General features: G+C 43.8%; 5 protein-coding genes across 16 annotated transcripts in view; 3 read left to right on the top strand and 2 right to left on the bottom strand.

Moving 5' to 3' along the window:
* Positions 1 to 13,545, bottom strand: part of LOC110490596 (methyltransferase-like protein 25) — a 31,113-nt gene extending 17,568 nt beyond the window's left edge. For 2 of the 6 annotated variants that reach the window (XM_036945016.1, XM_036945017.1), the window contains exons 1-4: positions 13,408 to 13,545; positions 755 to 1,248; positions 432 to 602; positions 75 to 187 (exon numbers count right to left, since the gene is read on the bottom strand). In XM_036945016.1, coding sequence (XP_036800911.1) covers positions 75 to 187; positions 432 to 602; positions 755 to 986 — 516 coding nt within the window. In that variant the 5' untranslated portion in view covers positions 987 to 1,248; positions 13,408 to 13,545. The remainder of the gene's footprint in view (positions 1 to 74; positions 188 to 431; positions 603 to 754; positions 1,249 to 13,407) is intronic. The other 4 variants (XM_036945013.1, XM_036945015.1, XM_036945014.1 and 1 more) reach the window with 3 other exon arrangements.
* LOC110490598 (thyroid transcription factor 1-associated protein 26 homolog) lies at positions 1,209 to 3,219 on the top strand. 2 transcript variants are annotated; one of them, XM_036945027.1, is made up of 4 exons: positions 1,209 to 1,461; positions 1,834 to 2,203; positions 2,563 to 2,671; positions 2,775 to 3,219. In XM_036945027.1, exons 1-4 carry the CDS (start codon positions 1,308 to 1,310, stop codon positions 2,943 to 2,945), a joined length of 804 nt encoding a protein of 267 aa, XP_036800922.1. In that variant the 5' UTR covers positions 1,209 to 1,307; the 3' UTR covers positions 2,946 to 3,219. The 2 variants fall into 2 exon arrangements, with proteins under 2 accessions (XP_036800922.1, XP_021419711.2); XM_021564036.2 differs by having other exon boundaries at positions 2,503 to 2,671.
* On the top strand, positions 3,291 to 19,917 carry LOC110490597 (ras and EF-hand domain-containing protein). 5 transcript variants are annotated; one of them, XR_005036195.1, is made up of 19 exons: positions 3,291 to 3,725; positions 5,316 to 6,212; positions 7,457 to 7,568; positions 7,986 to 8,178; positions 8,550 to 8,696; positions 13,783 to 13,873; positions 14,085 to 14,180; positions 14,719 to 14,906; positions 15,083 to 15,154; positions 15,250 to 15,298; positions 15,464 to 15,546; positions 15,962 to 16,604; positions 17,008 to 17,146; positions 17,615 to 17,696; positions 17,877 to 17,991; positions 18,114 to 18,215; positions 18,773 to 18,849; positions 19,075 to 19,223; positions 19,287 to 19,917. XR_005036195.1 is itself a non-coding variant. In XM_036945012.1 (18 exons), exons 2-18 carry the CDS (start codon positions 5,985 to 5,987, stop codon positions 19,160 to 19,162), a joined length of 2,403 nt encoding a protein of 800 aa, XP_036800907.1. In that variant the 5' UTR covers positions 3,291 to 3,725; positions 5,316 to 5,984; the 3' UTR covers positions 19,163 to 19,917. The 5 variants fall into 5 exon arrangements, 2 of the variants coding, with proteins under 2 accessions (XP_036800907.1, XP_036800906.1); XR_005036196.1 differs by having other exon boundaries at positions 19,075 to 19,286; positions 19,482 to 19,916; XR_005036197.1 differs by lacking the exon at positions 19,287 to 19,917 and having other exon boundaries at positions 18,773 to 18,904; positions 19,075 to 19,215.
* Positions 19,918 to 19,942: 25 nt separating this feature from the next.
* LOC110501005 (protein arginine N-methyltransferase 8-B) overlaps positions 19,943 to 24,840 on the bottom strand; it is an 18,608-nt gene continuing 13,710 nt past the window's right edge. For both annotated transcript variants that reach the window (XM_036945021.1, XM_036945020.1), the window contains exons 8-10: positions 24,599 to 24,749; positions 22,939 to 23,060; positions 19,943 to 20,719 (exon numbers count right to left, since the gene is read on the bottom strand). In XM_036945021.1, the coding sequence (XP_036800916.1) occupies positions 20,636 to 20,719; positions 22,939 to 23,060; positions 24,599 to 24,749 (357 nt within the window). In that variant the 3' untranslated portion in view covers positions 19,943 to 20,635. The remainder of the gene's footprint in view (positions 20,720 to 22,938; positions 23,061 to 24,598; positions 24,750 to 24,840) is intronic.
* LOC110490781 (tetraspanin-11) overlaps positions 23,898 to 24,840 on the top strand; it is a 111,653-nt gene continuing 110,710 nt past the window's right edge. Inside the window, exon 1 of the mRNA XM_036945022.1 lies at positions 23,898 to 24,142. Coding sequence (XP_036800917.1) covers positions 24,059 to 24,142 — 84 coding nt within the window. The 5' untranslated portion in view covers positions 23,898 to 24,058. The remainder of the gene's footprint in view (positions 24,143 to 24,840) is intronic.

The following is a 24,840-nucleotide window of genomic DNA, read 5'->3' as shown; positions in this document are numbered from 1 at the left end:
AAGGTACCTCAGTCTGTTTGAGTGTTTTCTTCTGTTTTGTGCCTGCTAAAATGAGACCCGGTTGTGTCTTTCACCTGTTTGACCCGGCAGCGCTGGGCTAGGCTGGCCACCACCTCTGACATGGCCTGCACCTCGTGGGACTTCTTGGAGTTCATAAACTCTTCACTCTCCACCACAGCAGCTGGAACTGTCAATGGACACACATGTGCAATGTCAGTGAATCCTTGCATGGATGGCAGAACTGTACACTATCTGTGCATTGCTATTGAGAGACCTGTGACCAAACCATAGAATTACTATAATTATATTTCTATATCAGTGACACTAATGACAGTGTGTTACAATGACAGAACCAAGGCCTTAGACTAAAACAAACATTTCCCCTTTAGTTATTCTTAGGATAGGTTAGGATAGTGTCCATTCTTTTGTACCTTCCTCCAGGGGTTGAGCGTTGTCAGTGTGTCTGAGGGTTTGCAGTAGCTCTGTGCGGCCCACACAGACCCCGAGGCCAGGCAGGGAGTGGGCATAGGCAGCCTCCAAGAGCTCAGCCACATCCACCAGGCGCTTACTATCATCACAGAAACCAAAGGTGATATTCTTGGCTTTTCGAGAGTAAAAAAGAAAAGAAACATAAGTTGTCCTTTGTTTATTTTATTCAACATTTTGACTTTGATAAATATTACAACCGTGTAATAACAATTACATATTAAACATTTCATATTTGTCAATGAACCATCGAGAAAATAACACTTACTGGTACCACTGCCATGATTTAAGTAGTGTTCTGGCGCCCTCTTGTGGTCACCATTCAAAGTGATCTCTGTCAAGACCTCCACGGGTGGCACAGCCATGAACTGGTCCCATACATCGCAAGTGTAGAAATCCACAGTGTGGGCATTGGCGATGCTCAGTGAAACAGAGAGGAAGAGTTTAACAGCATCTATTTTTTTCTGAATCGCTTCCAGAGAATTAATGGAAGATGCCATTGAATAAAAACTCTAACCTAGACCTGTTTACAGCAGGTCCAAGAATGACTCCCCTCTTTACAGTATAATCAGGCATAACTAGTTGCAACTGAACGACGATGATTTTCTTAGCACGTATGTGGCAGCCATGTTGGGTGTACCGAAATACATTGAGTTCTACGGACGCTATCCTTACTTACGCACCAACACAAATGACGTCCCTCGTGGTCGATTGCTCGTGGATGGATTTGTCATGTCTTCTGAGACCACCACGACGTCATAACTATGCGACGAAAAGCACATGCGACGTAAACACATGAAACGTGCGATATTTTGCTAAAAATGAGTGAAATGGCACCACCAGCACAGCAGAAAATGAAGACCATGGGCACATTTGACGGAAAACGTGCCAATAGAAACCAACCCTACAATCGACCAGGGGGCAGGAAGAAGTGGGTCTCTGAGCACAAAGTATTCGACGGCAGTATTGGAGAAGGTAGCTCAGCTCGCTTGCCAGTGCTAGCTAGCCATAGTCTTGAGTTCCAGTCACTTTAGCTAGCTAACTTGCCACTGGAATATAATATTTAGCTGAACAGAGACGGCAACCAGGCTAAGCTAGCCTATCTAGCTATCTAAAGTGTGTTTAGAATTGCAGTTAATACAGTTAATACAGTAATACAGTTAGTACATTGTATAAAATGAAGTCATTCAATATGTTAGAGTGACAAGAAAACTAGACCCCCCTCCCTGACCAATTAGCTAAAAAACTAACTTAGCTACACGGGAGGCTAAATGTTTGTGTAAGTTAACAAACAGTGTTTTTGCAGATATACATTAATGCTTGAACCATAAACCTCTCTTTCCTCAGGCCAGGGCTTTGCCTTCAAAAGGAAGGAGAAAGTGAAACATGAATACAACAAACTGCTACGGAAGGAGAGGAGGAAGAACACAGAGGTCAAAACCCAATATACAGAACAGTACCCCGAACATCTGAGGCATCTCTACGAGGCTGAGGCCGAGAAACTGAGGAATGAGGTTAAGGCGAACAGAATCAACAGAACCAAAGCTAGGATGGCTGGCGGTGGTGGTCCAGTAGAGGAGGAAGCAGCTCCCATGGCTGTGAATGAAGCCCCCACGGACCTAGCTACAGCCATAGACCCTGCAGAGGACATCTCCTCTGACAAGACTGACTCTGCCCCACAGCCCACTCCAGCAGTTGCGGCCTCAAAGAATGACAGGTAGTCACTTAAATAATGTTTGCATACTGCTTTACTCATTTCATTTGTATATATTTGTGTGTATTGTTGTGAATTGTTAGATACTACTGCACTGTTGGAGTTAGGAACACAAGCATTTCACTACACCCGCAATAACATCTGCCAAATATGTGTATGTGACCATACAATTTGCTAATCTGGTTTGGAGTAAAGCAGTTTGTGCAAAACATTTAAATGCATTATCTATTTGCAGTGTACTGTGTAAAATGTAATTGCTGTCAATGAAGTGTGGCAATGCTTTGTGCGAAATGTCGTTGCAGTCAAGGCCAACCACTTGAAGGAGTTACAATGCAACATGTTAATGTGTCGTTGTGTTCCAGTCTACCCATGAGTAACCGGAGTAAAAAGAAAATGCTGAGGAAGACTTCCTATCAGAAAACAAAAGAGGAGTTTGAAAGTGTTAAAGAAAAGCAGAAGAATAAGAAAGAGGTATAGTTTTTCACGTTCTCAATTAAAGCCCTCAGAAAAGTACTATCGCAGGTCAAAAGCGTTGGACTGTTCTCAACGAGTGGTATTTTCTTCCTCCATATAGGAGTTTTTGAAGAACAAGGAGCAGAAAGAAGAAGCTATCAAGAAGTACAAACAGAAGAAAATGGAGACATTTCAGATGCTGAGCAAAAAGACGAAGAAGGGGCAGCCCAACCTGAACCTACAGATGGAATACCTGCTCCAGAAGATTCAAGGGACCGGGCCGGGAAAATGACCCAGAAAAATGGACGTTGACGGTTTCAAATAGCAAATATACAGTTGGAACTCTTACTGTGATGGTTTTATATCATAGATGAGTCTTGTTCTTATTTTGTGAACTGCCACTTTGAATAGATTGTATCATAATAGGTTTTCAGACTTTTTAGCGGTTTATTTACATTTTGAACCACAAGGTGGCATGTGAGATGAGCTGTTCTTGTAAAATATTTAAATATTCCTTTCAAATAGCAACCATTTCTATTAAATGTTAATAAAAGGTTGTAAGCGAAGTCTGGTTTATTATTCTATATATGAGTGCACCAAAAACTAAAGCTACTGTTGATCCAAGTAGACTGCAGAATTGAGAGTTACAAATGTAGTGTTTAATTTGTAGCGGGACAAAATAGAGACCGTGCCCTGGACACACTTTGGACGGCACCGTGTACCTCCTTGCCCAGGCGTTGTCATAGTTACAGATTATGTGTAGCGCACAAGTCTTTTGTTGTCCATGCTGCCCTTCCACTGTCGCTGTCATTCTAATAGTACTAATTACCTGTTGCATGTTGATATTTAACGGGAGCTCTGTCTACCCTAAGTGGTGATTATTAGTGAGAACTCGAACCCTAAATCCCCTCAGGCGACTGCCCCATGACATCACATGGTATGCGAATTACTTTTCAAAGCGTCGTTTGAGAGGCAAGAACTTCCTAAATAGGAAGTGCGATCATCGCTTTCTGTATTTTGGTCCACGTTGAAAGTTTCAGGGCAAATATCTTAATATTTTGGATATAAAAAGGTAAGTTATTAGTGTTTTTCTTTTGCTTATCCGATAATTTTGATTGCTTATTTTACTCAATATAGAATGCATGAACTTGCCTATGTGAACATTTTTATGGCTCATGTAGACGTAAGAAATGTTACATATTTTCACACCCATCGGTTTAAAAATGGTATACATGGTGACAAGCACACACTAGTTTCGATTTTTGTCAGAAAGGACAACAAACATCTTGCACAAATTATAGTATTGTTTTCTTTTTTAGATTCTGAAGGTTTTATACATAATTAATGCCTAATTAAACAAAGGTTAAATAAAGCAAAAATCCTACTGTTGCCATTTATGTTGGATATTCTCCTTCTAATGAGAACTAACCAAACTGACATTTCCTTCTAAATGGGATACTACATTCTTTCTTGTTCTGGCTAGATGAGTAAAAGGCAGATGGACATCCTGGTCCCAAAGTGGAATACAGTGTTTTGTAATATGATAGGCTATCAGCTACCAACCCGGTTTCAGAGCATTTCGTATTATTCTGTATGTAAATCAGAGACACTCCATTTTGTATGGTATGTATTCATTTGTGAATAATGTTACCCACATTAGTCAACACCTACAGAGCATGTCATGTTCTTTTTCTACCTCAACTAAAACTGCTACTGTACAGACCTCATGAGTTCAAGGCTGATCGGTCTTGATTTGAAGCCCATGATGCTGTCACCCACACCTAACGTTCACCATTTCCACAGAAGCCCTATCCGCTATAACCACTTCCTCCCCCCCAATTTGTTGTGGTTAACTGCAGCCCTGCTTTACAATGTAGTGAAAAACATAGCAGCTCAGGGTGCAGATTAGCAATAGATTGATAGCAGCTCAAGGATGTTACTCTCTAGAGCACAGACTGTAATACTTCTGTGTTTAGAAGATACAGGCAGCCTACCGACTGCTAATATTCAGTGTTCCCAAACCTGAAGAGAATTTCATTGAGTGGTTTTTATTCACAATGTCTAGACTGTAGTCTATGGTATGCAGGAATTAACATAGTTGTGAGGATTGTGTGCTTCGGTATTAAGATAAGCCGTTATGTTTACATACTTCCCAGCATGTTAGCTAGGAGGAAAGTCTCAGCTTATGAAAAAGGGAATTTATACCTAAAGGACTGCTGACACGTGGTTCAAGGCCAAACTTTTCTCATAGTGTTACTATTGAGTAACAACTAACCCCTTTCCTGTCATCTTTCACACAGATAAGAGACTTTCATCACAGAAAGAGTTCTGCTTTCATGCATTACTAGCCTACAACACACTACCAACATGACACACATCTCAAAAGCTGCTTTTAGACAGGCAGACCGATTCTGATATTTATGACAATTCAGATCAGCTCTGAAAAAGATCTGATGTGATTGGTCAAAAAAACAATTAGTGGAAAAAATATCAAAATATCACCTGTTTAAAAGCAGTCAAACAATGACTTATGAGAGCGTATAAATCTAAAATGAAAACATTACATTGTGATGCTCTCTGTAATCATCATGGTCTTCATGTACCCACTTTTCAAACAGATGTAAGGTTATATTCTAATGTCTTTCCTTTTTATTCTTCCCAGGAACCTGGGAACAAGACAGACCATTTACTGAGATATGAAAACTCCTAGACAGACCATTTACTGAGATATGAAAACTCCTAGACAGACCATTTACTGAGATATGAAAACTCCTAGACAGACCATTTACTGAGATATGAAAACTCCTAGACAGACCATTTACTGAGATATGAAAACTCCTAGACAAACCATTTACTGAGATATGAAAACTCCTAGACAGACCATTTACTGAGATATGAGAACTCCTAGACAGACCATTTACTGAGATATGAGAACTCCTAGACAGACCATTTACTGAGATATGAAAACTCCTAGACAGACCATTTACTGAGATATGAAAACTCCTAGACAGACCATTTACTGAGATATGAAAACTCCTAGACAGACCATTTACTGAGATATGAAAACTCCTAGACAGACCATTTACTGAGATATGAAAACTCCTAGACAGACCATTTACTGAGATATGAAAACTCCTAGACAGACCATTTACTGAGATATGAAAACTCCTAGACAGACCATTTACTGAGATATGAAAAATCCTAGACAGACCATTTACTGAGATATGAAAACTCCTAGACAGTCTCTGTGGCCTCATCACTACTGACTTGTGGTGCCTGGTCTCATCGCTCACCATGACCCCAACCGGCCAGGCCGAGGAGTGAGACAGCCATGTCTGATTCTACCTTGTTCAGAGCCACCAGAATACTCTGCAGAAGTATATCTAGTGACATGGAAGAGTCTGAGGCCAAGGGCAGAGGAGGAGCTGTCCCCATGAGGAAGAGTTCAGACAGGAGGGGTTCTGACTGGGGAAGCATCGCCATGCTGGATAAGACCAAGGAATTCTTCCAGACCTGCGATGTGGAGGGCAAAGGCTTCATCACACGCACCAATATGAGGGTTCGAGGAGGGGGCGATGGGGGGGGCTTGTTTTGCCTCAGTTTTACACTTGTTAGAAACTTAGATGTTATGGACATAGATGTCTACCCCATTGATGCAGCCATGCTTAGATAATCGTTTTGACAGAGGGACAATTATGGGAATTATGTCAAAACCCACTGGGCAAAAACTGATTGAATCAACGTTGTTTCCACGTCATTTCAATCCAAAAATGTAATTTGATGACGTTGAATCAATGTGGGAAAATAATTGGATTTGAAAAAAGTAAGGGAATTTCATATTTTTTTCACCTAACCTTTAACCTTAATTCAATGACATAGTGACATTTTTTGTTGAATTCACATTAGTTGACCAATGTAAATCAAAACTAAACAAACAAACAAGTTCATTTCAAGGGTTAAGGTACACACACACACACACACACACACACAAATGATGCTGTCTCTCACAACCATGACATAACCAGAGGACAGTGTGACATGCAGGAGGTGCTTTGTGCTATGGTTCTCTACCTCATTGACCATTCAGAGGTTTTCATATCGAGAACCTCTCCTCCTGCTCATTGAAGCAGCCACTCAATAGCACGGCACCTTTGATCACTGTGTCCAGGAACACGTGCATGCACACACTTACACACATCATTTTTGTATTTCACTCAAGCGCTGTTTTGAAATGAACAAGAGACGGCTTTTGTTGTTGTCCGGGCTTAGAGGGGATAGTACATTTGTACATTTATATAGTTCGTAGAAAATGCTTAAAAAGGTTAACAGAAGAATCACCTGGAAAATGGTGATGTTGACGTGTGCATTATCTAAGGATAATGTAACATGTAATTGCCTATTAATGAATACAATCATATGGCCTATACCTTCCGTGCCAATATTCTCCCGTCCCTTTTTGCAATCAGGTCTAGCGTTGATCACACCACTGGCACTGACAATATGAAATCCACAATAATGGTGTAAACTCAGTTAATCACTCCCATTTTCTATTCAATGGCTTTCTTTCACATGCTTTCCTTGACACATTTCTATTCAGAGAGGCAGGACAAGGTCCAGGGTGACAGATATTACAGCTGTAGTAGACGCACATCCAATGCTACTGACTTGAATATCTTTCTCTTTGGAGTGAAGCAGGAGAGGACTGTTGGGCTTGTGTTGTGTTACATCTCTTAGCAGAAGAAACAATCTATTTCTTGTGTTTGTGCATGTGTGTGTGTGTGTGTGTGTGTGTGTGTTCCACAGAGGCTTCACAGAGAACTACCCCTCACTGCTGAAGAACTGGAGAATGTCTTTGACTCCCTGAACACTGACCAGAACGGCTACCTCACCCTCGAAGTATTCTCATCAGGATTCAGTGAGTTCCCTATTTTTCTCTTTATCTCCCTACATTCAATTTCAATTCAATTCAATATGACTTTATTCATCCCCAAGGGACAATCTGCTGTATGTCTCATGGTTTACTCTTGGTTCAATAACTTATGTTTTGAGATCAATGGAGTGAGGGACCACATTCAAACGTGACAAAGATAAGGTATGGATTAATTTATCTCCTAGCTGGCAGGGAGTAGATGCTCACCCAGGTAAGGATAGGTTGTACTCTGTATAAAATGCACTTACAAACTTAAACTTGAGTTCTCTTTTCACAACCATCAGAAACGTGATAATTGTGAGTGCAGGGCACTTTCAAAATTGAAACACCCCCTGATTTGTAATTCAAACTGATGTTACGACATCTTGCTGGTGATGCTTATGCTTCCTGCTCTGTCCCCAGGTCAGTTCCTGCACAGCCGGAGGATCTCTGTAGCCGAGGACGCAGCACCCGCCCTCCCCACTTCTAGGAAGCCCTCAGAAGCCCTGTACCAGAGCCAATGGGATGAGAGGTTGACTGGAGGGTGGGAGGATGAGGAGGAGAGTCACTTCTGTATGCTGCTGGAGAGCCTAGGGGCCAGCAACGTGTTCCAGGAGTGGGTGGAGTTAACCACACCTCACATTATTACTTACTTTATTACTATACAATATTACATATGCAACATTACAATATTGCACCTTGTATGTATTCCCCAAATATCTTTGTTTGGGGTTGTTGCCTCATCTTGGAAAGTGTGGGGTTGAACTTTCAACTTGCCCGTCATGGCTTTAGCTGGTTCATGGTGTACAGAACTGTTTGGGCACCACCCCTCTACACTTTTGGACCCCTGTGTCTTTACAGTGATTCCAATGGTTTCTGATATAGTGGAGGTCAACCAGTAAGTTGAATGTGACCGGTCCCTGTAGTTTTATCAGAACTCTTACCCTCTGTCTGTCTGTTTCCACCCCCCACCCCCTCCCCCTCCAGTCCAGGCGAGGTGCGCAGCTTGTGGGCCCAGCTGAGGAGGGACGAGCCTCACCTCCTGTCGAACTTTGAGGAATTCCTGGCCAGAGTCACCTTCCAGATCAAAGAGGCCAAAGAGGAGAGGAGGGAGATGGAGAGCGCCCTCCAGAGGTTGGAGACCACAAGTACCTCCTCTCTTTGTTGTCACTGCTACTCCCTGGGCCAGTTTACCGGACACAGATTAAGCCTAGTCCCAGACTACAAAGCATTGCCAAGGGAGAATCTCTTTTGAAAGTGCTTTTAGTCCAGGACAAAACTTGATCTGTGTCTGAGAAACTGTCCCTTTGGCATTTAGGCATGATTATGTGATCATTATGTGTGATATCTTCACTGTGACTGTTTAGTGGACTGAAACCACAGCTATTTAAACCACAATACTAACAGCTTGCAGCTTTGTAAAGGCACGGCCAGTATGTCTTCGGCTTCTCGGTTGCAGCTCATCAGAGTGTAATTATTCAGTTCAAACAGCAGTCATTGATTCATAGAACTGACAATAGCTTGTTCAGTTCCAACCCATGTGATAGATCTATGGTCTATTTTGCTATAGAGGTCTGTTTGTGTACCAGATTGTAGAACAAATAACGTTTGATTCAGGATTCTATCCCATTGAAAGTAGTCCTTTTACATGCAAGTTGAAAGCACTGCGTAGTTAATAGCTTCAAAAGGTTGATACAGGCCTTCAGTGAATGAATGCAGCGAGGTTCTATCAAGTCAACTACTCCAGACATAAATTCCATATTACTCGTTAAACCTATTTTTTTTTCATATTTAAAAATATATATTTCACCTTTATTTAACCAGGTAGACTAGTTGAGAACAAGTTCATTTACAACTGTGACCTGGCCAAGATAAAGCAAAGCAGTTCGACACAAACAACAACACAGATTTACACATGGAATTAACAAACATACAGTCAATAACACAATAGGAAAAAAGTATATATACAGTGTGTGCAACTGAGGTAAGAAAAGGGAGGTAAGGCAATAAAATAGGCCATAGTGGTGAGGTAATTACGATGTAGCAATTAAACACTGGAGTGGTAGATGTGCAGAAGATGAATGTGCAAGTAGAGATACTGGGGTGCAAAGGAGCAAATAAATACCGTATGGGTTGAGGTAGTTGGATGGGCTATTTACAGATGGGCTATTTACAGGTGCAATGGTCTGTGAGCTGCTCTGACAGCTGGTGCTTGAAGTTAGTGAGGGAGATAAGAGTGTCCAGCTTCAGTGATTTTTGCAGTTCGTTCCAGTCATTGGCAGCAGAGAACTGGAAGGACAGGCGGCCAAAGAAGGAATTGGCTTTGGGGGTGACCAGTGAGATATACCTGCTGGAGCGCGTGCTGCGGGTGGGTGCTGCTATGGTGACCAGTGAACTGAGATAAGGCAGGGCTTTACCTAGTAAAGACTTGTAGATGACCTGGAGCCAGTGGGTTTGGTGACGAGTATGAAGCGAGGGCCACGAGTATGAAGGGAAGGCAAGCCAACGAGAGCATACAGGTCGCAGTTGTGGGTAGTATATGGGGCTTTGGTGACAAAACCGATGGCACTGTGATAGACTGCATCCAATTTGTTGAGTAAAGTGTTGGAGGCTATTTTGTAAATGACATCGCCAAAGTCGAGGATTGGTAGGATAGTCAGTTTTACGAGGGTATGTTTGGCAGCATGAGCAAAGGATGCTTTCTTGCAAATTAGGAAGCCGATTCTAGATTTAATTCTGGATTGGAGATGCTTAATGTGGGTCTGGAAGGAGAGTTTACAGTCTAACCAGACACCTAGGTATTTGTAGTTGTCCACATTCTAGGTCATAACCGTCCAGAGGAGTGATGCTGGACGGGCAGGCAGTTGTGGGCAGCGATCTTTTGAAGAGCATGCATTTAGTTTTACTTGCATTTAAGAGCAGTTTGAGGCCACGGAAGGAGTGTTGTATGGCATAGAAGCTCGTCTGGAGGTTAGTTAGCACAGTGTCCAAAGAAGGGCCAGAAGTATACAGAATGGTGTCATCTGCGTAGAGGTGGATCAGAGAATCATCAGCAGCAAGAGCGACATCATTGATGTATACAGAGAAGAGTCGGCCCGAGAATTGAACCCTGTGGCACCCCCATAGAGATTGCCAGAGGTCCAGACAACAGGACCTCCGATTTGACACACTGAACTCTATCAGGGAAGTAGTTGGTGAACCAGGCGAGGCAGTCATTTGAGAAACCATGTCTGTTGAGTCTGCCGATAAGAATGTGGTGATTGAAAGCCTTGGCCAGGTCGATGAATACGGCTGCACAGTATTGTCTCTTATTGATGGCAGTTATATCATTTATGACCTTGAGCGTGGCTGGAGTGCACCCATGACCATCTCGGAAGCCAGATTGCATAGCGGAGAATATGGGATTCGATGGTGGGATTCGAAATGGTCGGTGAGCTGTTTGTTAACTTGGCTTTCGAAGACCTTAGAAAGGCAGGGTAGGATTGATATAGGTCTGTAGCAGTTTGGGTCTAGAGTGTCTCCCCCTTTGAAGAGGGGGATGACCGCGGCAGCTTTCCAATCTTTGGGAATCTCAGACGATATGAACGAGAGGTTGAACAGGCTAGTAATAGGGGTTGCAACAATTTCGGCAGATCATTTTAGAAAGAGAGGGTCAAATCAAATCACATTTTATTTGTCACATACACATGGTTAGCAGATGTTAATGCGAGTGTAGCGAAATGCTTGTGCTTCTAGTTCTGACCATGCAGTAATATCTAACAAGTAATCTAACCTAACAATTTCACAACAACTACCTTATACACACAAGTGTAAAGGAATGAAAAAGATGTACATAAAAATGAGTGATGGCCGAACAGCATATGCAAGATGCAGTAGATGGTATAGAGTACAGTATATACATATGAGATGAGTAATGTAGGGTATGTAAACATTATATAAAGTGGCATTGTTTAAAGTGGCTAGTGATACATTTATTACATACATTTTTCCATTATTAAAGTGAATAGAGATGAGTCAGTATGTTGGCAGCAGCCACTCCATGTTAGTGGTGGCTGTTTAACAGTCTGATGGCCTTGAGATAGAAGCTGTTTTTCAGTCTCTCGGTCCCTGCTTTGATGCACCTGTACTGACCTCGCCTTCTGGATGATAGCGGGGTGAACAGGCAGTGGCTCAGGTGGTTGAGGTCCTTGATCTTTTTGGCCTTCCTGTGACATCGGGTGGTGTCGGTGTCCTGGAGGGCAGGTAGTTTGCCCCCGGCGATGCGTTGTGCAGACCTCACTACCCTCTGGAGAGCCTTACAGTTGTGGGCGGAGCAGTTGCCGTACCAGGCGGTGATACAGCCCGACAGGATGCTCTCGATTGTTCATCTGCAAAAGTTTGTTTTTTGGTGTAAAGCCGAATTTCTTCAGCCTCCTGAGGTTGAAGAGGCGCTGCTGTGCCTTCTTCACCACGCTGTCTGTGTGGGTGGACCATTTCAGTTTGTCTGTGATGTGTACGCTGAGGAACTTGAAACTTACTACCCTCTCCACTACTGTCCCTTCGATGTGGAAAGGGGGGTGGTCCCTCTGCTGTTTCCTGAAGTCCACGATAATCTCCTTTGTTTTGTTGACATTGAGTGTGAGGTTATTATCCTGACACCACACTCCGAGGGCCCTCACCTCCTCCCTGTAGGCCGTCTCGTCGTTGTTGGTAATCACGCCTAACACTGTAGTGTCGTCTGCAAACTTGATGATTGAGTTGGAGGTGTGCATAGCCACGTAGTCGTGGGTGAACAGGGAGTACAGGAGAGGGCTAAGAACACACCCTTGTGGGGCCCCAGTGTTGAGGATCAGCGGGGTGGAGATGTTACCTACCCTTACTACTTGGGGGCAGCCTGTCAGGAAGTTCAGTACCAAGTTCCACAGGGCCAGATTCTCTAGCCCGGCTGATTTGTAGGGGTCCAGATTTTGCAGCTCTTTCAGAACATCAGCTATCTGGATTTGGGTGGAGGAGAAATGGGGAGGCTTGGGCGAGTTGCTGTGGGGGGTGCAGGGCAGTTGACTGGGATAGGGGTAGCCAGGTGGAAAGCATGGCCAGCTGTGTTAAAATGCTTATTGAAATGATCAATTCTCTTAGATTTATCGGTGGTGACAGAGTTTCCTAGCCTCAGTACAGTGGGCAGCTGGGAGGAGGTTCTCGTATTCTCCATGGACTTGTGTCCCAGAACTTTTGAGTTTGTGCTACAGGATGCAAATTTCTGTTTGAAAAAGCTAGCCTTTGTTTCTGCCTGTAGACACAGAGCTCTATGTGGGTTTACCATAATGCCCCAATTATCCCTTTCAATAGACCGCTAAGCTCAGAGATCATATTCTCAAAAAGGAACATTGATTGCAAGCCTGAGGAATTGGCTGTCATGTAGACAGAGATGAGAATGTATTTTTCTCCCCTGAAACAATGTACACTATACTACCTTTGATGATAGACAATGACTAGCTGGCTAGGTATTTGTATGGCTGTGGTCCCCGTTGTGTTAGGTAATACTAATGCATTGTTCTCATGGTACTGTGTGGTACCACTTCAGACAACTTCAGTCCTCTCACTAATTGGTTGCTTAATAAGGTGGTGGAATGTTAAAGGAATGCAAAATTCCAAGAGCAGTGCTTTTCCATCTGTATCTACACAGACCGTGTGCTGGTACGTGCATGTACCAGTCTGTGTAGCTACAGATGGAAAAGCAATGCAGTAGACTAACGTAATGTGACCAGTTCTTTGGCTCTGGGTTGAGCAGGCAGAGTGAAGTAGAAACAGACAACAAAAATACATGTTCAAACATTAAAGAAATGAAGGAACGGTTTCACAAGTTCACCTTTTCAGCGTGGCTCATCTCTGGCCCACTAACACATTCACAAATCACAGGCGGGAGGCACACATCCATTTTTCTTCCCTCCATTACTCCCAGGAGCCACCATACCTCTGGACTGCATCACCTCCCATGGGCGGCCGCCTAAAAGAGAAACAGGGTTTACATACATGCCAACTGTTCTGTTAATTAGTCAGTTGTCCAATGAGAAGGCTTGATGAATTAACATTGGCAATTAGTCACACCTGTGAGGCTATGACATAAACAGAATGACCCATAATCACTCTCAAACCTGCCACTTGTAAACAGCATCTGGTTAAGTAGTTATTTAGTTGTTATTAAATCTAGATGAATTAAATCCATTCTCCCCCATACATGCAGGAAAGAAGCCACACACGACAGTGAGATCCGCGGTCTGTATGAAGAAATGGAGCAACAAATGAAAAGCGAGAAGGACCGGCTGCTCCTCCAGGTACATATGGTTGATTAGTTAGTTTAAATGACTTGAGACCCTTTCCCAGACCTGGACTGTGTCTCTTAACACCAAACTCTAGACACCTGCTGGATCCCTACCTTCTATATACCCTTGAACAAGTCACCCAATGGACTCAACAAGGTTGTGTTGCACTGTATTTCTGTTTAATTTCTCCTATCCTAATGTGCTGTCCCCGTCTCTCCTCCAGGACTCGGAGCGTCTCCAGTCTCGTAGTCACGACCTGGAGCACCAGCTGTCCAGTAAGGAGAGAGAGCTGGAGCAGCTCTTCCAGAAACAGAGGAGGGTGAGTGACTGAGGTGCCTCCTCTATAATTTGTGGAACGTTCCAACAGGAATCTGTTCCAAAAATGTAGTAAATAACAAGGTTGCCAACAAACAACGCACACAAAGTTGTATAGCAGCAGAATAAGATACCGGGTAGGGAGGGGGCTATTTCATTCAGTTTTCACTCCCCATGTTTATTCCTGATAATGTCTGTCCTCACTCTGGTCGTCTATGGACAAACATTAAGAATAAGCTACATGGTGAGTTGATGCCTTTTGGACAGCTAGTTAGCTAGGTGAATAGATCATGTTACTTTTGTATGCGTTATTTGTTGGCAACCTTGTACTTGTACAGATTCCTGTTGGAACATTCCAGAAATGATACCATTCGGGGCTCCTGTAACTCTCCAGGGGGAAGGTTGGCCACCTCTGGTCTCCTGCGGGGCTAATCCCCCTTCTTGATTTTCGGTGCAGATAAAGCAAAGTAAAAGACAAAGAAGCTGTGATTATAATAGAATACATGTCTCCCTAACAATATTACCCTTTGACCCCCCCCCAGTTGGATCTCCAGTGTCGCGACCTGAGCAGTGAGCAGCAGGAGAGCCGGGTGGAGAATGTCAAGCTGAAGATGACCAACGAGGAACTGAGCAGAGAGCTGGAGAGCACCTGTCAGGAACTGTCCTTGGCCCAGGAACAACTGACCATGCTGCAGGACCAGGCTTCCCGCCTGCACCAGGAGAGAGAGATGTGGGTTAATAGTTAATATTACCACTAGATGTAATGACCAAACACACTCACTCACCTAGGCATCACACAAACGTTCCATCAGTGGCTATGGCATGTCACTCCTAGTACAGCTAACATTCACTAGATTACTGTCCAGGTGTGGTTCAGTGAGCTTTGGTGACTCTCTCTCTGCTCAGGGAAATGTATCGAGTCACTGAGGGACTACAGAGAGAGAAACAGAGTCTGATGAAACAACTAGACCTTCTCAGGTAAGTTACACACACACACACACACACACAGTATGCATGTTATACATTTAATTTGACAACTTATTGTTTTTGTCCTCCTTGCAATATCTATCCAGAGAGATGAACAAACATTTAAAAGATGAGCGAGACATATACTGTGCTGTGGTGAGTTCTTGACTCATGATATTTTGACTGTTACCTTTGAGGCGATATTGAATGGTAAGACATATTCAAGCCAAAGGCACATTTATTTCCACATTATATGGACATTGACAACAACAAAACTGTTTCTATGATATTCCATTCTGTTGTGTTCTCTTTGCTCTACAGAACCCCAGGAAGTCCCTCAAACAGAAGCAGAGAGCCGGCTTGGTCAATCTGTTTGCGGACACCAGCCAGCAGCCGGTTAAAAGGTGAGGTAATTTCCTTTAGAAGTGCCCTAAACATAATTAACCGGTCTTGTATTGTGTGAAAGGAAACTGATTTTATGTCCGTCCGTAACGGGATTTAAATCAACATTGGATTAAAGAGGAGAAACAGGATGTGCAATCAAAAAATGTGTTTTTGAGGCCAAGGCACCAAATTAGTCAATTTAATGTAAGGTACTTTACAGCGTATTTGCAATATAATATACTAACAATATATTTTAAATGTAGTGACTTTTGCGCTGCTCTTGACAGTAATGGCAGCACCCAGAACCATTTTAAATTACCATTTAATGATAATGCTCGGTAACGAGAGACTAACGTGAAAGTGCCTTGGCAACATGGGACTCAGAAACTATTTTTTTGATCCGATATCCTCTGTTTCTTCCTCTTGTCTCCAAAGAGCCTCACTCCTCACCCACAATGGGGGTTCCTATGAGTTCCTTGATGCACTGCCAGTAGAACACCTTCAAATCTCTTTTGTCTCCTCCCCCTCCTCATCTAGCGAGGACGATGTTGACACCGCTTGTCCACCACGTTCACCGAAAACCAACTACGGCCTGGCCAACGGCTACCACGACTCCAACACCTCGTCTCCAACCCAAGTGGTTGAGGTGGAGGCGCAGGGGGTGAGGGTGAAGGAGAGGCTCTCCAAGTTCGAGTCAGAGAAGACCCTCGCCCCCACCCAGAACGAAAGGGACAGGCATACAGAGTACCAGAGTAAGCCGGAGGTTGGGGGCGATGGGCTGGACGGTCCCCCAGATGGGTGGCCTCTCCGTCGGGTTATCTCCATCGAGGAGGACCACCTCCCCCACCTGCTTCATGGAGGGCCCCAGCCCCTGCTGCACCAGCTCAGTGAGGAAGACGAGGAGGAGGAAGAGGAGCAAGGGAAGGAAGATCTGGAGAGAAGTATCTTCTTCGCCCCTGTTCCTCTACCTGTCCCGGTCACGACAGTGTCCCCCTTCAAACACCAAGGTAGTTTCAGCAGAATGAGAAATATCCCCTCGTCACCTCGAGGACAGCCCGTCGGCAAGGAGACCCAAAATGTGAGCAAATCTCTATTCATTTATTGTATTTTAATTCACTTTGGAATTACTGAGTTAGAATGAAGTTGACCCCAGGGGCGGCAGGGTAGCCTAGTGGTTAGAGCGTTGGACTAGTAACCGGAAGTTCAAATCCCCGAGCTGACAAGGTACAAATCTGTCGTTCTGCCCCTGAACAGGCAGTTAACCCACTGTTCCTAGGCCGTCATTGAACATAAGAATTTGTTCTTAACTGACTTGCCTGGTTAAATAAAGGTAAAATATAAGATCAAAACTATTGTCATTGTGTTAAGCATCAGAACTAAAACCCTTCATCTAAGTGATCAACATCATTTCCAAAGCTCTTCAATATGCAATCAATTGAAAATATCATTCTGTTGACCTCTTTCTCTGCCTATCCCTCCAGAGGGTGAAGGAGAGGGCCGTGCCTGCCCCAGACCGCCTGTTTAAGGTGCTTCTGGTGGGCAACTCCAGTGTGGGCAAGACTTCCCTGCTGCGCACCTTCTGTGACGGCCGCTTCAACCCCTCCAGCCCCGCTACTGTGGGTGAGAGCCGACAACACATTACTGTGTACCACGGGTGTCACGGACCTTTTGTGTGTTAATGCAGTGGCAGCGGTCGTGTGTGTGTGTGTGTGTGCACGTTCTTATGTACGTGTGTGTGTGTGTGTGTGTGTTACTATCAGAAGATTGAAGGGCAAAGCAGCATCACATGAAAGGACTCGTAAAGTCACACTCCCAGTCTATGAACCCCCGGTACACATTGTACCACCGCAGATTATGTCACATCGAATCCATTTAATTCTCCTCTGAATCCCCTTGGTTCCCCATTCTAGGACAGCTTGTTTGATTTCACCGCTTTGACTGTGAAAGACAATTACCGAAGCATGAAGCTTGATGAATAGCTCAACTACCCCCTCTAGTGTTCATTAATGAAAGGATGTAACGCTACGGTATATTATTGCTGTGTATTCCTCTTACCCTAATAACCAGTCTGAGTGCTATTCCTGACAGGTATTGACTACAGTGTGAAGACTCTAATGTTGGACAACACCCAGGTAGCCATGCAGCTGTGGGACACGGCCGGGCAGGAGAGGTGAGTGGCCACGGACCAGTGAAAATAGTATTGCCAAAACCTCACCAATAGATAACAGAAGCTAAGAATGTGATGTGTTATTTTTGCCTTTATGATAGTCCAGGTTGGCATTTGGCACTTTGGCAAAATAAACAGGGTTCCATTTTGTCCAGTTGTAACTGTTCTCTGTGTTGGCTACAGGTACCGCAGCATCACCAAGCAGTTCTTCCGTAAGGCAGACGGCGTGGTGGTCATGTACGACATCACGTTGCTGGACAGCTTCAAGGCCGTGCGACCCTGGCTCATCAACGTCCAGGTCAGCTCACATTTGGCCTTTGGCCAGACAGGACATGACAAATAATTGTCTGTTCTCCAGTTTATTTTTATCTGAACGTTTTAAGCAGACGCCTGACCTTTGATTGACCTCTGTTTTCCCAGGAGGCTGCGGGAGTGGGCATTCCCATCCTGCTCCTGGGCAACAAGATGGACGCGACGTCCGAGAGGGAGGTACCACTTAAAGATGCAGAGACTCTGGCCCACGTGAGTTCTCCGTTTAGGGACTCATAAGTATCATCCTATAGCACACTTATCTCAAGAACTGAACGACCAACACAGAGTGGGGGAAATCTGTTCACTGTCTATAAATATGGACGAGACCTCGCATAGCTGTCACTATTGCCATCTGTAGGTCCTCTACAGATGCCATATCTTAATTTGACAATCCTGTTGCAGGAATTTTCTTGCACAGCAGGAAATGTAAACTTGTAGCACATTCAAGGTATAAAAAAAATCTTCTAAAGTTTAATTTCCACATAAAAATGTTTGACTTGCCAGCAGCATACCATCGTGCATCCTACTGCTAGCTTACCTCTGTAGCTAAGCAGGGTCAGTCCTGGTCAGTCCCTGGATGGGAGACCACATGCTAATGGAGGTGGTGTTGGAGGGCCAGTAGCTGGCACCCCTAAAAAATAAAATGTCCATTAATTATAATTAACATTTCCTGTTGCTGCAGGATTATTTTCCAACTTGGCTCAAATGAACATATTACAACATTAGCCAAGTGACAACCAGTGACCTGAGTCTCTTCTCCCCTGTAGGACACCCGTGTGATATTCTATGAGGTCAGTGCTTACACCGGCTACAACGTGACAGAGGCCATGATCCACCTGGCCAGGTAAGGGAGGGAGAGGGACAGCCCCTAGGTATCCAGATCTGAATGAATTGGACAGGTATAAGCTATGTTAATGTTCCCACCTCCCCCTCTGATCAATTAGAATAGGAATTTTGTATGGATGCTAATCCTTTCAGATGAACTCACATCTCCAAATACATCCTTCTTTCTCCAGAGTCAATTTGGGGACAGTGTGTGACATGTCAATGCATCTATCTGTGTGTCCAGAGTGCTGAAAGAGCAGGAGGATCGGGTGAGAGACACGTTTGTCTTACTGGAGGTCCTGCCCGTCAAGAAGAAAGCCTGCTGCAAGTGAAGACACTCTGACAGAATAGAGAGAGAGAGCATTTGGAATGGCTAGAGACTCCTGATAACAAGTAAAGACACTCTGACAGACTAGAGAGAGAGCATTTGGAATGGCTAGAGACTCCTGATAACAAGTAAAGACACTCTGACAGACTAGAGAGAGAGCATTTGGAATGGCTAGAGACTCCTGATAACAAGTAAAGACACTCTAACAGACTAGAGAGAGAGAGAGCATTTGGAATGGCTAGAGACTCCTGATAACAAGTAAAGACACTCTGACAGACTAGAGAGAGAAAGCATTTGGAATGGCTAGAGACTCCTGATAACAAGTGAAGGAACTCTTCAATCTAACTCTTTCTCTGTGCTCTCGGAGCCAAATCCTAACTTTGTGTACATTTGTTAATCAATATCTCAAATTAGGACGGCCCTTCTTTCAGTACCTGTTTTGTTAAAGGCAAAGAGCCCAGTTGAGCTGGATCCTAGTGGATTTAGCTCTAGTCTACATTACAACCTTTTTCTGTTATTTGGACCTCCTGACTGTTATGAGCAATAGACATGTGTTCTACTGTAGAACTAATGGTATATTTGGTCAATTTAAAAAGTGGATCAACCATTTCAATCTATAGAATGACTGTTTTTCTTTAGTTGTGATTATGTTGTTAATCAAAACACAGAATGGATATGTAAATAAGAGCTTGATTAAGTTGGTAGTCTGTTACAAAATAATGATTGTCATAAATGTGATTAAAATACTGATGTGAAATCTAATTATTTGATTCTTTCTCAACAATTCTAAGTAAATGTTCTTTATTTGTTCATCACTCCTACACCACACCCCAAAATCAAAATGGCTAAATAACTTCCAGCTGGTAATGGAAGACAAGACAGTTCTCACAGGTTTCTATCATTAAACACGTTCCATTAGCAATTGAATATCTCAAATGATCAAATCATGATACCTGAAATCAACCAAGAACAAAAAGCTAAACATGCTAAATAACTTACCAGTACTGAATACCAACAAAATATAACTAACTTGAACAAACACTGAATGACTTTCCTGTTAAACTCTTAGGGTTCTGCATTCGTTGAACTTTGAAAGACAGCTGTAAAACAGAGGTGTAGTCTGTCTGTTTTCCTTGATAAAAGACATGCTCAGAGTTTGTCCTTAAAGTGCCTCTGGACTGGCATCTAAAATCCCTATAACTCCTTTAGCTCTAGTACTGATAACACTGAAACTCAACCTGAAAAAAATAACAAATCAAGTTCATCAGGGATATTACATTCTCAGGGCAGCTTTAAAAATGTGGCAGATGATGGCGCTATTGCTTCGAAATGGCTTGTTTTTATGACATCACTTAGGTGCTGGAGCGCTGTCATCCAATCAGATGCGTATCGTGTCCCCCTCGGACCAATAAGAGGGCCTGATGGAGAGCCTGTGCCCTCCCTCTCAGGGAGGGGGATATCGCCCTTTGCTGGTCAGCTAACGCATCTTGTAGTCGTGGGAAATGGCCGCATCACACAGCTGTCCTTTAAAGTCCAACTCCAAGGTGAACTCCAGGTCCCGCTGTAATACAAGAGAAGACTCTTCAGTCCACCTATAACCATTTGACAGTATCGTGTCGACCCCAACCAGAGGTGCTGCCTCTGGTATTTTCTTTTTGCATTGGCCTCCTACAATTTCAGTAACTACGGATGTGTAACCAGGCCAGCACAGTACGGCTTGGCTTAGTAGTGGGAAAAGGGTATTTGAGATGGACACAACAGTAGGGATATTTAGCCCTTTTGAATGCTTTGAAAAGACATCCTTCTTCCCTCCCTCCATTTAAAGTAGTCACTGACCTACAGTTGAAGTTGGAAGTTTACATACACCTTAGCCAAATACATTTAAACTCAGTTTTTCACAATTCCTGACATTTAATCCTAGTAAAAAAATCCCTGTTTTTGGTAAGTTAGGATCACCATTTTATTTTAAGAATGTGAAATGTCAGAATAATAGTAGAGAGAATTATTTATTTTAGCTTTTATTTCTTTTATCACATTCCTAGTGGGTCAGAAGTTTACATACACTCAATTAGTATTTGGAAGCATTGCCTTTAAATTGTTTAACTTGGGTCACACAAGCTTCCCACAATGAGTTGGGTGAATTTTGGCCCATTCCTCCTGACAGAGCTGGTGTAACTGAGTCAGGTTTGTAGGCCTCCTTGCTCGCACACAAGTTTTCAGTTCTGCCCACAAATATTCTATAGGATTGAGGTCAGGGCTTTGTGATGGCCACTCCAATACCTTGACTTTGTTGTCCTTAAGCCATTTTGCCACAACTTTGGAAGTATGCTTGGGGTCATTGTCCATTTGGAAGACCCATTTGCAACCAAGTTTTAACTTCCTGACTGATGTCTTGAGATGTAGCTTCAATATATCCACATAATTGTCCATCCTCATGATGCCATCTATTTTGCTGCCACCCCCGTGCTTTACGGTTGGGATGGTGTTTTTCGGCTTGCAAGCTTCCCCCTTTTTCCTCCAAACATAACCATGGTCATTATGGCCAAACAGTTCTATTTTTGTTTCATCAGACCGGAGGACATTTCTCCAAAAAGTACGATCTTTGTCCCCATGTGCAGTTGCAAACCGTAGTCTGGCTTTTTTATGGCGGTTTTGGAGCAGTAGGTTCTTCCTTGCTGAGCGGCCTTTCAGGTTATGTCGATATAGGACTCGTTTTACTGTGGAAATAGATACTTTAATTTTTTTTTAATACTTTTATTATGTGAAGATTCCTCCAGCATCTTCACAAGGTCCTTTGCTGTTGTTCTGGGATTGATTTGCACTTTTCGCACCAAAGTACGTTCATCTCTAGGAGACAGAACGCGTCTCCTTCCTGAGCGGTATGATGGCTGCGTGGTCCCATGGTATTTATTCTTGCGTACTATTGTTTGTACAGATGAACATGGTACCTTCAGGTGTTTGGAAATTGCTCCCAAGGATGAACCAGACTTGTGGAGGGCTCCAATTTTTTTCTGAGGTCTTGGCTGATTTCTTTTGATTTTCCCATGATGTCAAGCAAAGAGGCACTGAGTTTGAAGGTAGACCTTGAAATACATCCACAGGCACACCTCCAATTGACTCAAATGATGTCAATCAGCCTATCAGAAGCTTCTAAAGCCATGACATAATTTTCTGGAATTTTCTAAGCTGTTTAAAGGCACAGTCAACTTAGTGTATGTAAACTTCTGACCCACTGGAATTGTGATACAGTAAATTATGAGTGAAATAATCTGTCTGTAAACAATTGTTGGAAAAATTACTTGTGTCATGCACAAAGTAGATGTCTTAACAGACTTGCCAAAACTATAGTTTGTTAACAAGAAATTTGTGGAGTGGAGTGGTTGAAAATCGAGATTTAATGACTCCAACCTAAGTGTATGTAAACTACAGCTGTATATAAGGTTGGATAAGTGACTGCAAGTTTCCCACCGTACCTCTTTCACCAATCCAACCCTCTCCAATCTGTGAATACTTCAAATAAGGGAAGAAGGGAGGATGCATTTGTAGAGTTTTTAACAGTTAAAGTCAGTGGGTGGTACAGCAATAGGATGGCGGTTTTGCAGCATCTGAGCTAATACTCATGTAGGGCTTCACTCTTAGAAAGACATATTCATTGATCATGTTAAAGACTTGACATCTATAGAAAAACCCCATCTAGATTATTTTTTTTTTAAACAGCATTTTATTCACTGCTGGCCTGGAGTGAGCTGCAGTTCTAATATAGCGTAGCTCTATTCTCACCACGTTCTTATCGTTGGGCTTGACTGCGATGCTGCCCAGTATCTCCTCTCCCTTCCTCACAGTCAGGTAGTCCTCCAGGTAAAACACTGTCTGCTTCCAGTGGGTACTGGCGGCGTCAGGAGCTGGCCATGGGAGAGAGGGGGAGAATTAGGAGGAGGGGAACAAGAGAGGAGGGGGAGATGGAAGAGAGGGGGAGGAATAGGAGGAGGGGAACAAGAGAGGAGGAGGGGGAGATGGAAGAGAGGGGGAGAAATAGGAGGAGGGGAACAAGAGAGGAGGGGGAGATGGAAGAGAGGGGGAGGAATAGCAGGAGGGGAAGAAGAGAGGAAGGGGGAGATGGACGAGAGGGGGAGGAATAGGAGGAGGGGAACAAGAGAGGAGGGGGAGATGGAAGAGAGGGGGAGGAATAGGAGGAGGGGAACAAGAGAGGAGGGGGAGATGGAAGAGAGGGGGAGAATTAGGAGGAGGGGAACAAGAGAGGAGGGGGAGATGGAAGAGAGTGGGAGGAATAGGAGGAGGGGAACAAGAGAGGAGGGGGAGATGGAAGAGAGGGGGAGGAATAGGAGGAGGGGAACAAGAGAGGAGGAGGGGGAGATGGAAGAGAGGGGGAGGAATAGGAGGAGGGGAACAAGAGAGGAGGAGGGGGAGATGGAAGAGAAGGGGAGGAATAGCAGGAGGGGAAGAAGAGAGGAAGAGGGGGAGATGGAAGAGAGGGGGAGGAATAGCAGGAGGGGAAGAAGAGAGGAAGAGGGGGAGATGGAAGAGAGGGGGAGGAATAGCAGGAGGGGAAGAAGAGAGGAAGAGGGGGTGATGGAAGAGAGGGGGAGAATTAGGAGGAGGGGAACAAGAGAGGAGGAGGGGGAGATGGAAGAGAGGGGGAGGAATAGCAGGAGGGGAAGAAGAGAGGAAGGGGGAGATGGACGAGAGGGGTGCTGTTCCACTTAACACCACTAGAGGGGGTCAAGAGCTGAGAACCCAAGTCAACTTGTCATTATAGGAAACAGCAAAGTATGTTACTATTACATGCTTTTATGTCTAGCAGTACCTTTTGATCATCAGCCTCAAACCTACACCTCACAATAATATCACCCTCCCCTTGTCAAAACCGTGATGAATTAACATGCAAAAAATGTGCTGTGCTTCCACAATCTTCCAAACAAAACCAAAGGATCATTGCCAAAGACAAGAATCTCCACAACTACAGGTATGAGAACAGTTTTTCACCCTGGCTTATTTGTACAAGTGCTACAATTGACTGATTTACACAAAATGATTGATGTCTGTTTGAAATGACAACTTTCCATTGTTGCATAACCTGGACAGGACCCAGAAACTGAACATGGTGGTTCTCTCCCTGTAAAAGATCTCTAGTGGCTTCAGGTTCCAGACCTTTTAACAACACAAGTGGCTTGTGTGGAAGACATGTAACTTATATTGTCATACACCTATTTTCAAAGGACCTAGCGTTTAGTGTACTTGAATGTGGTCACATCGTGGGGTATGTTCATTAGTGCACACCGTAGCAAAACATTTTTGCAATGGAAAACAAAAGTAGGTCTTTCTTATTGGACTAGTTCAGGTAGTTCTTCCCTGTTTCAGTCTGTTTTCTGACTCTTGGTGCCAAATGAACACAACCCATATGTGTGTGGTGAGGTCTAACCGGTAGAGAAGCCAGTCTTCTTATGACACTTGGTGAACTCGATGTTGAAGTAGGTGACCATGGCGTGGACATAGTCGTTCCTCTGGATCTGCAGGCAGAAGGCCGTGGTGAAAGACAGGTCCTCAGGCTTCACCGTGTAGATGTCCACTTCCTGGGTCATAGGTTACAAGGGAAATATGGTACAGGGTGACATGCATCGGAAGAAAGATATCTCTCTCTCTCATCTCTCTCTCACACACACA

The sequence above is a fragment of the Oncorhynchus mykiss genome, chromosome 15 (genome assembly GCF_013265735.2).
Source record: "Oncorhynchus mykiss isolate Arlee chromosome 15, USDA_OmykA_1.1, whole genome shotgun sequence".
NCBI lineage: Eukaryota > Metazoa > Chordata > Actinopteri > Salmoniformes > Salmonidae > Oncorhynchus > Oncorhynchus mykiss.
The sequence above is the reverse complement of the archived record's forward strand: the minus strand, read 5'-3'. Positions and strand labels throughout refer to the sequence as shown.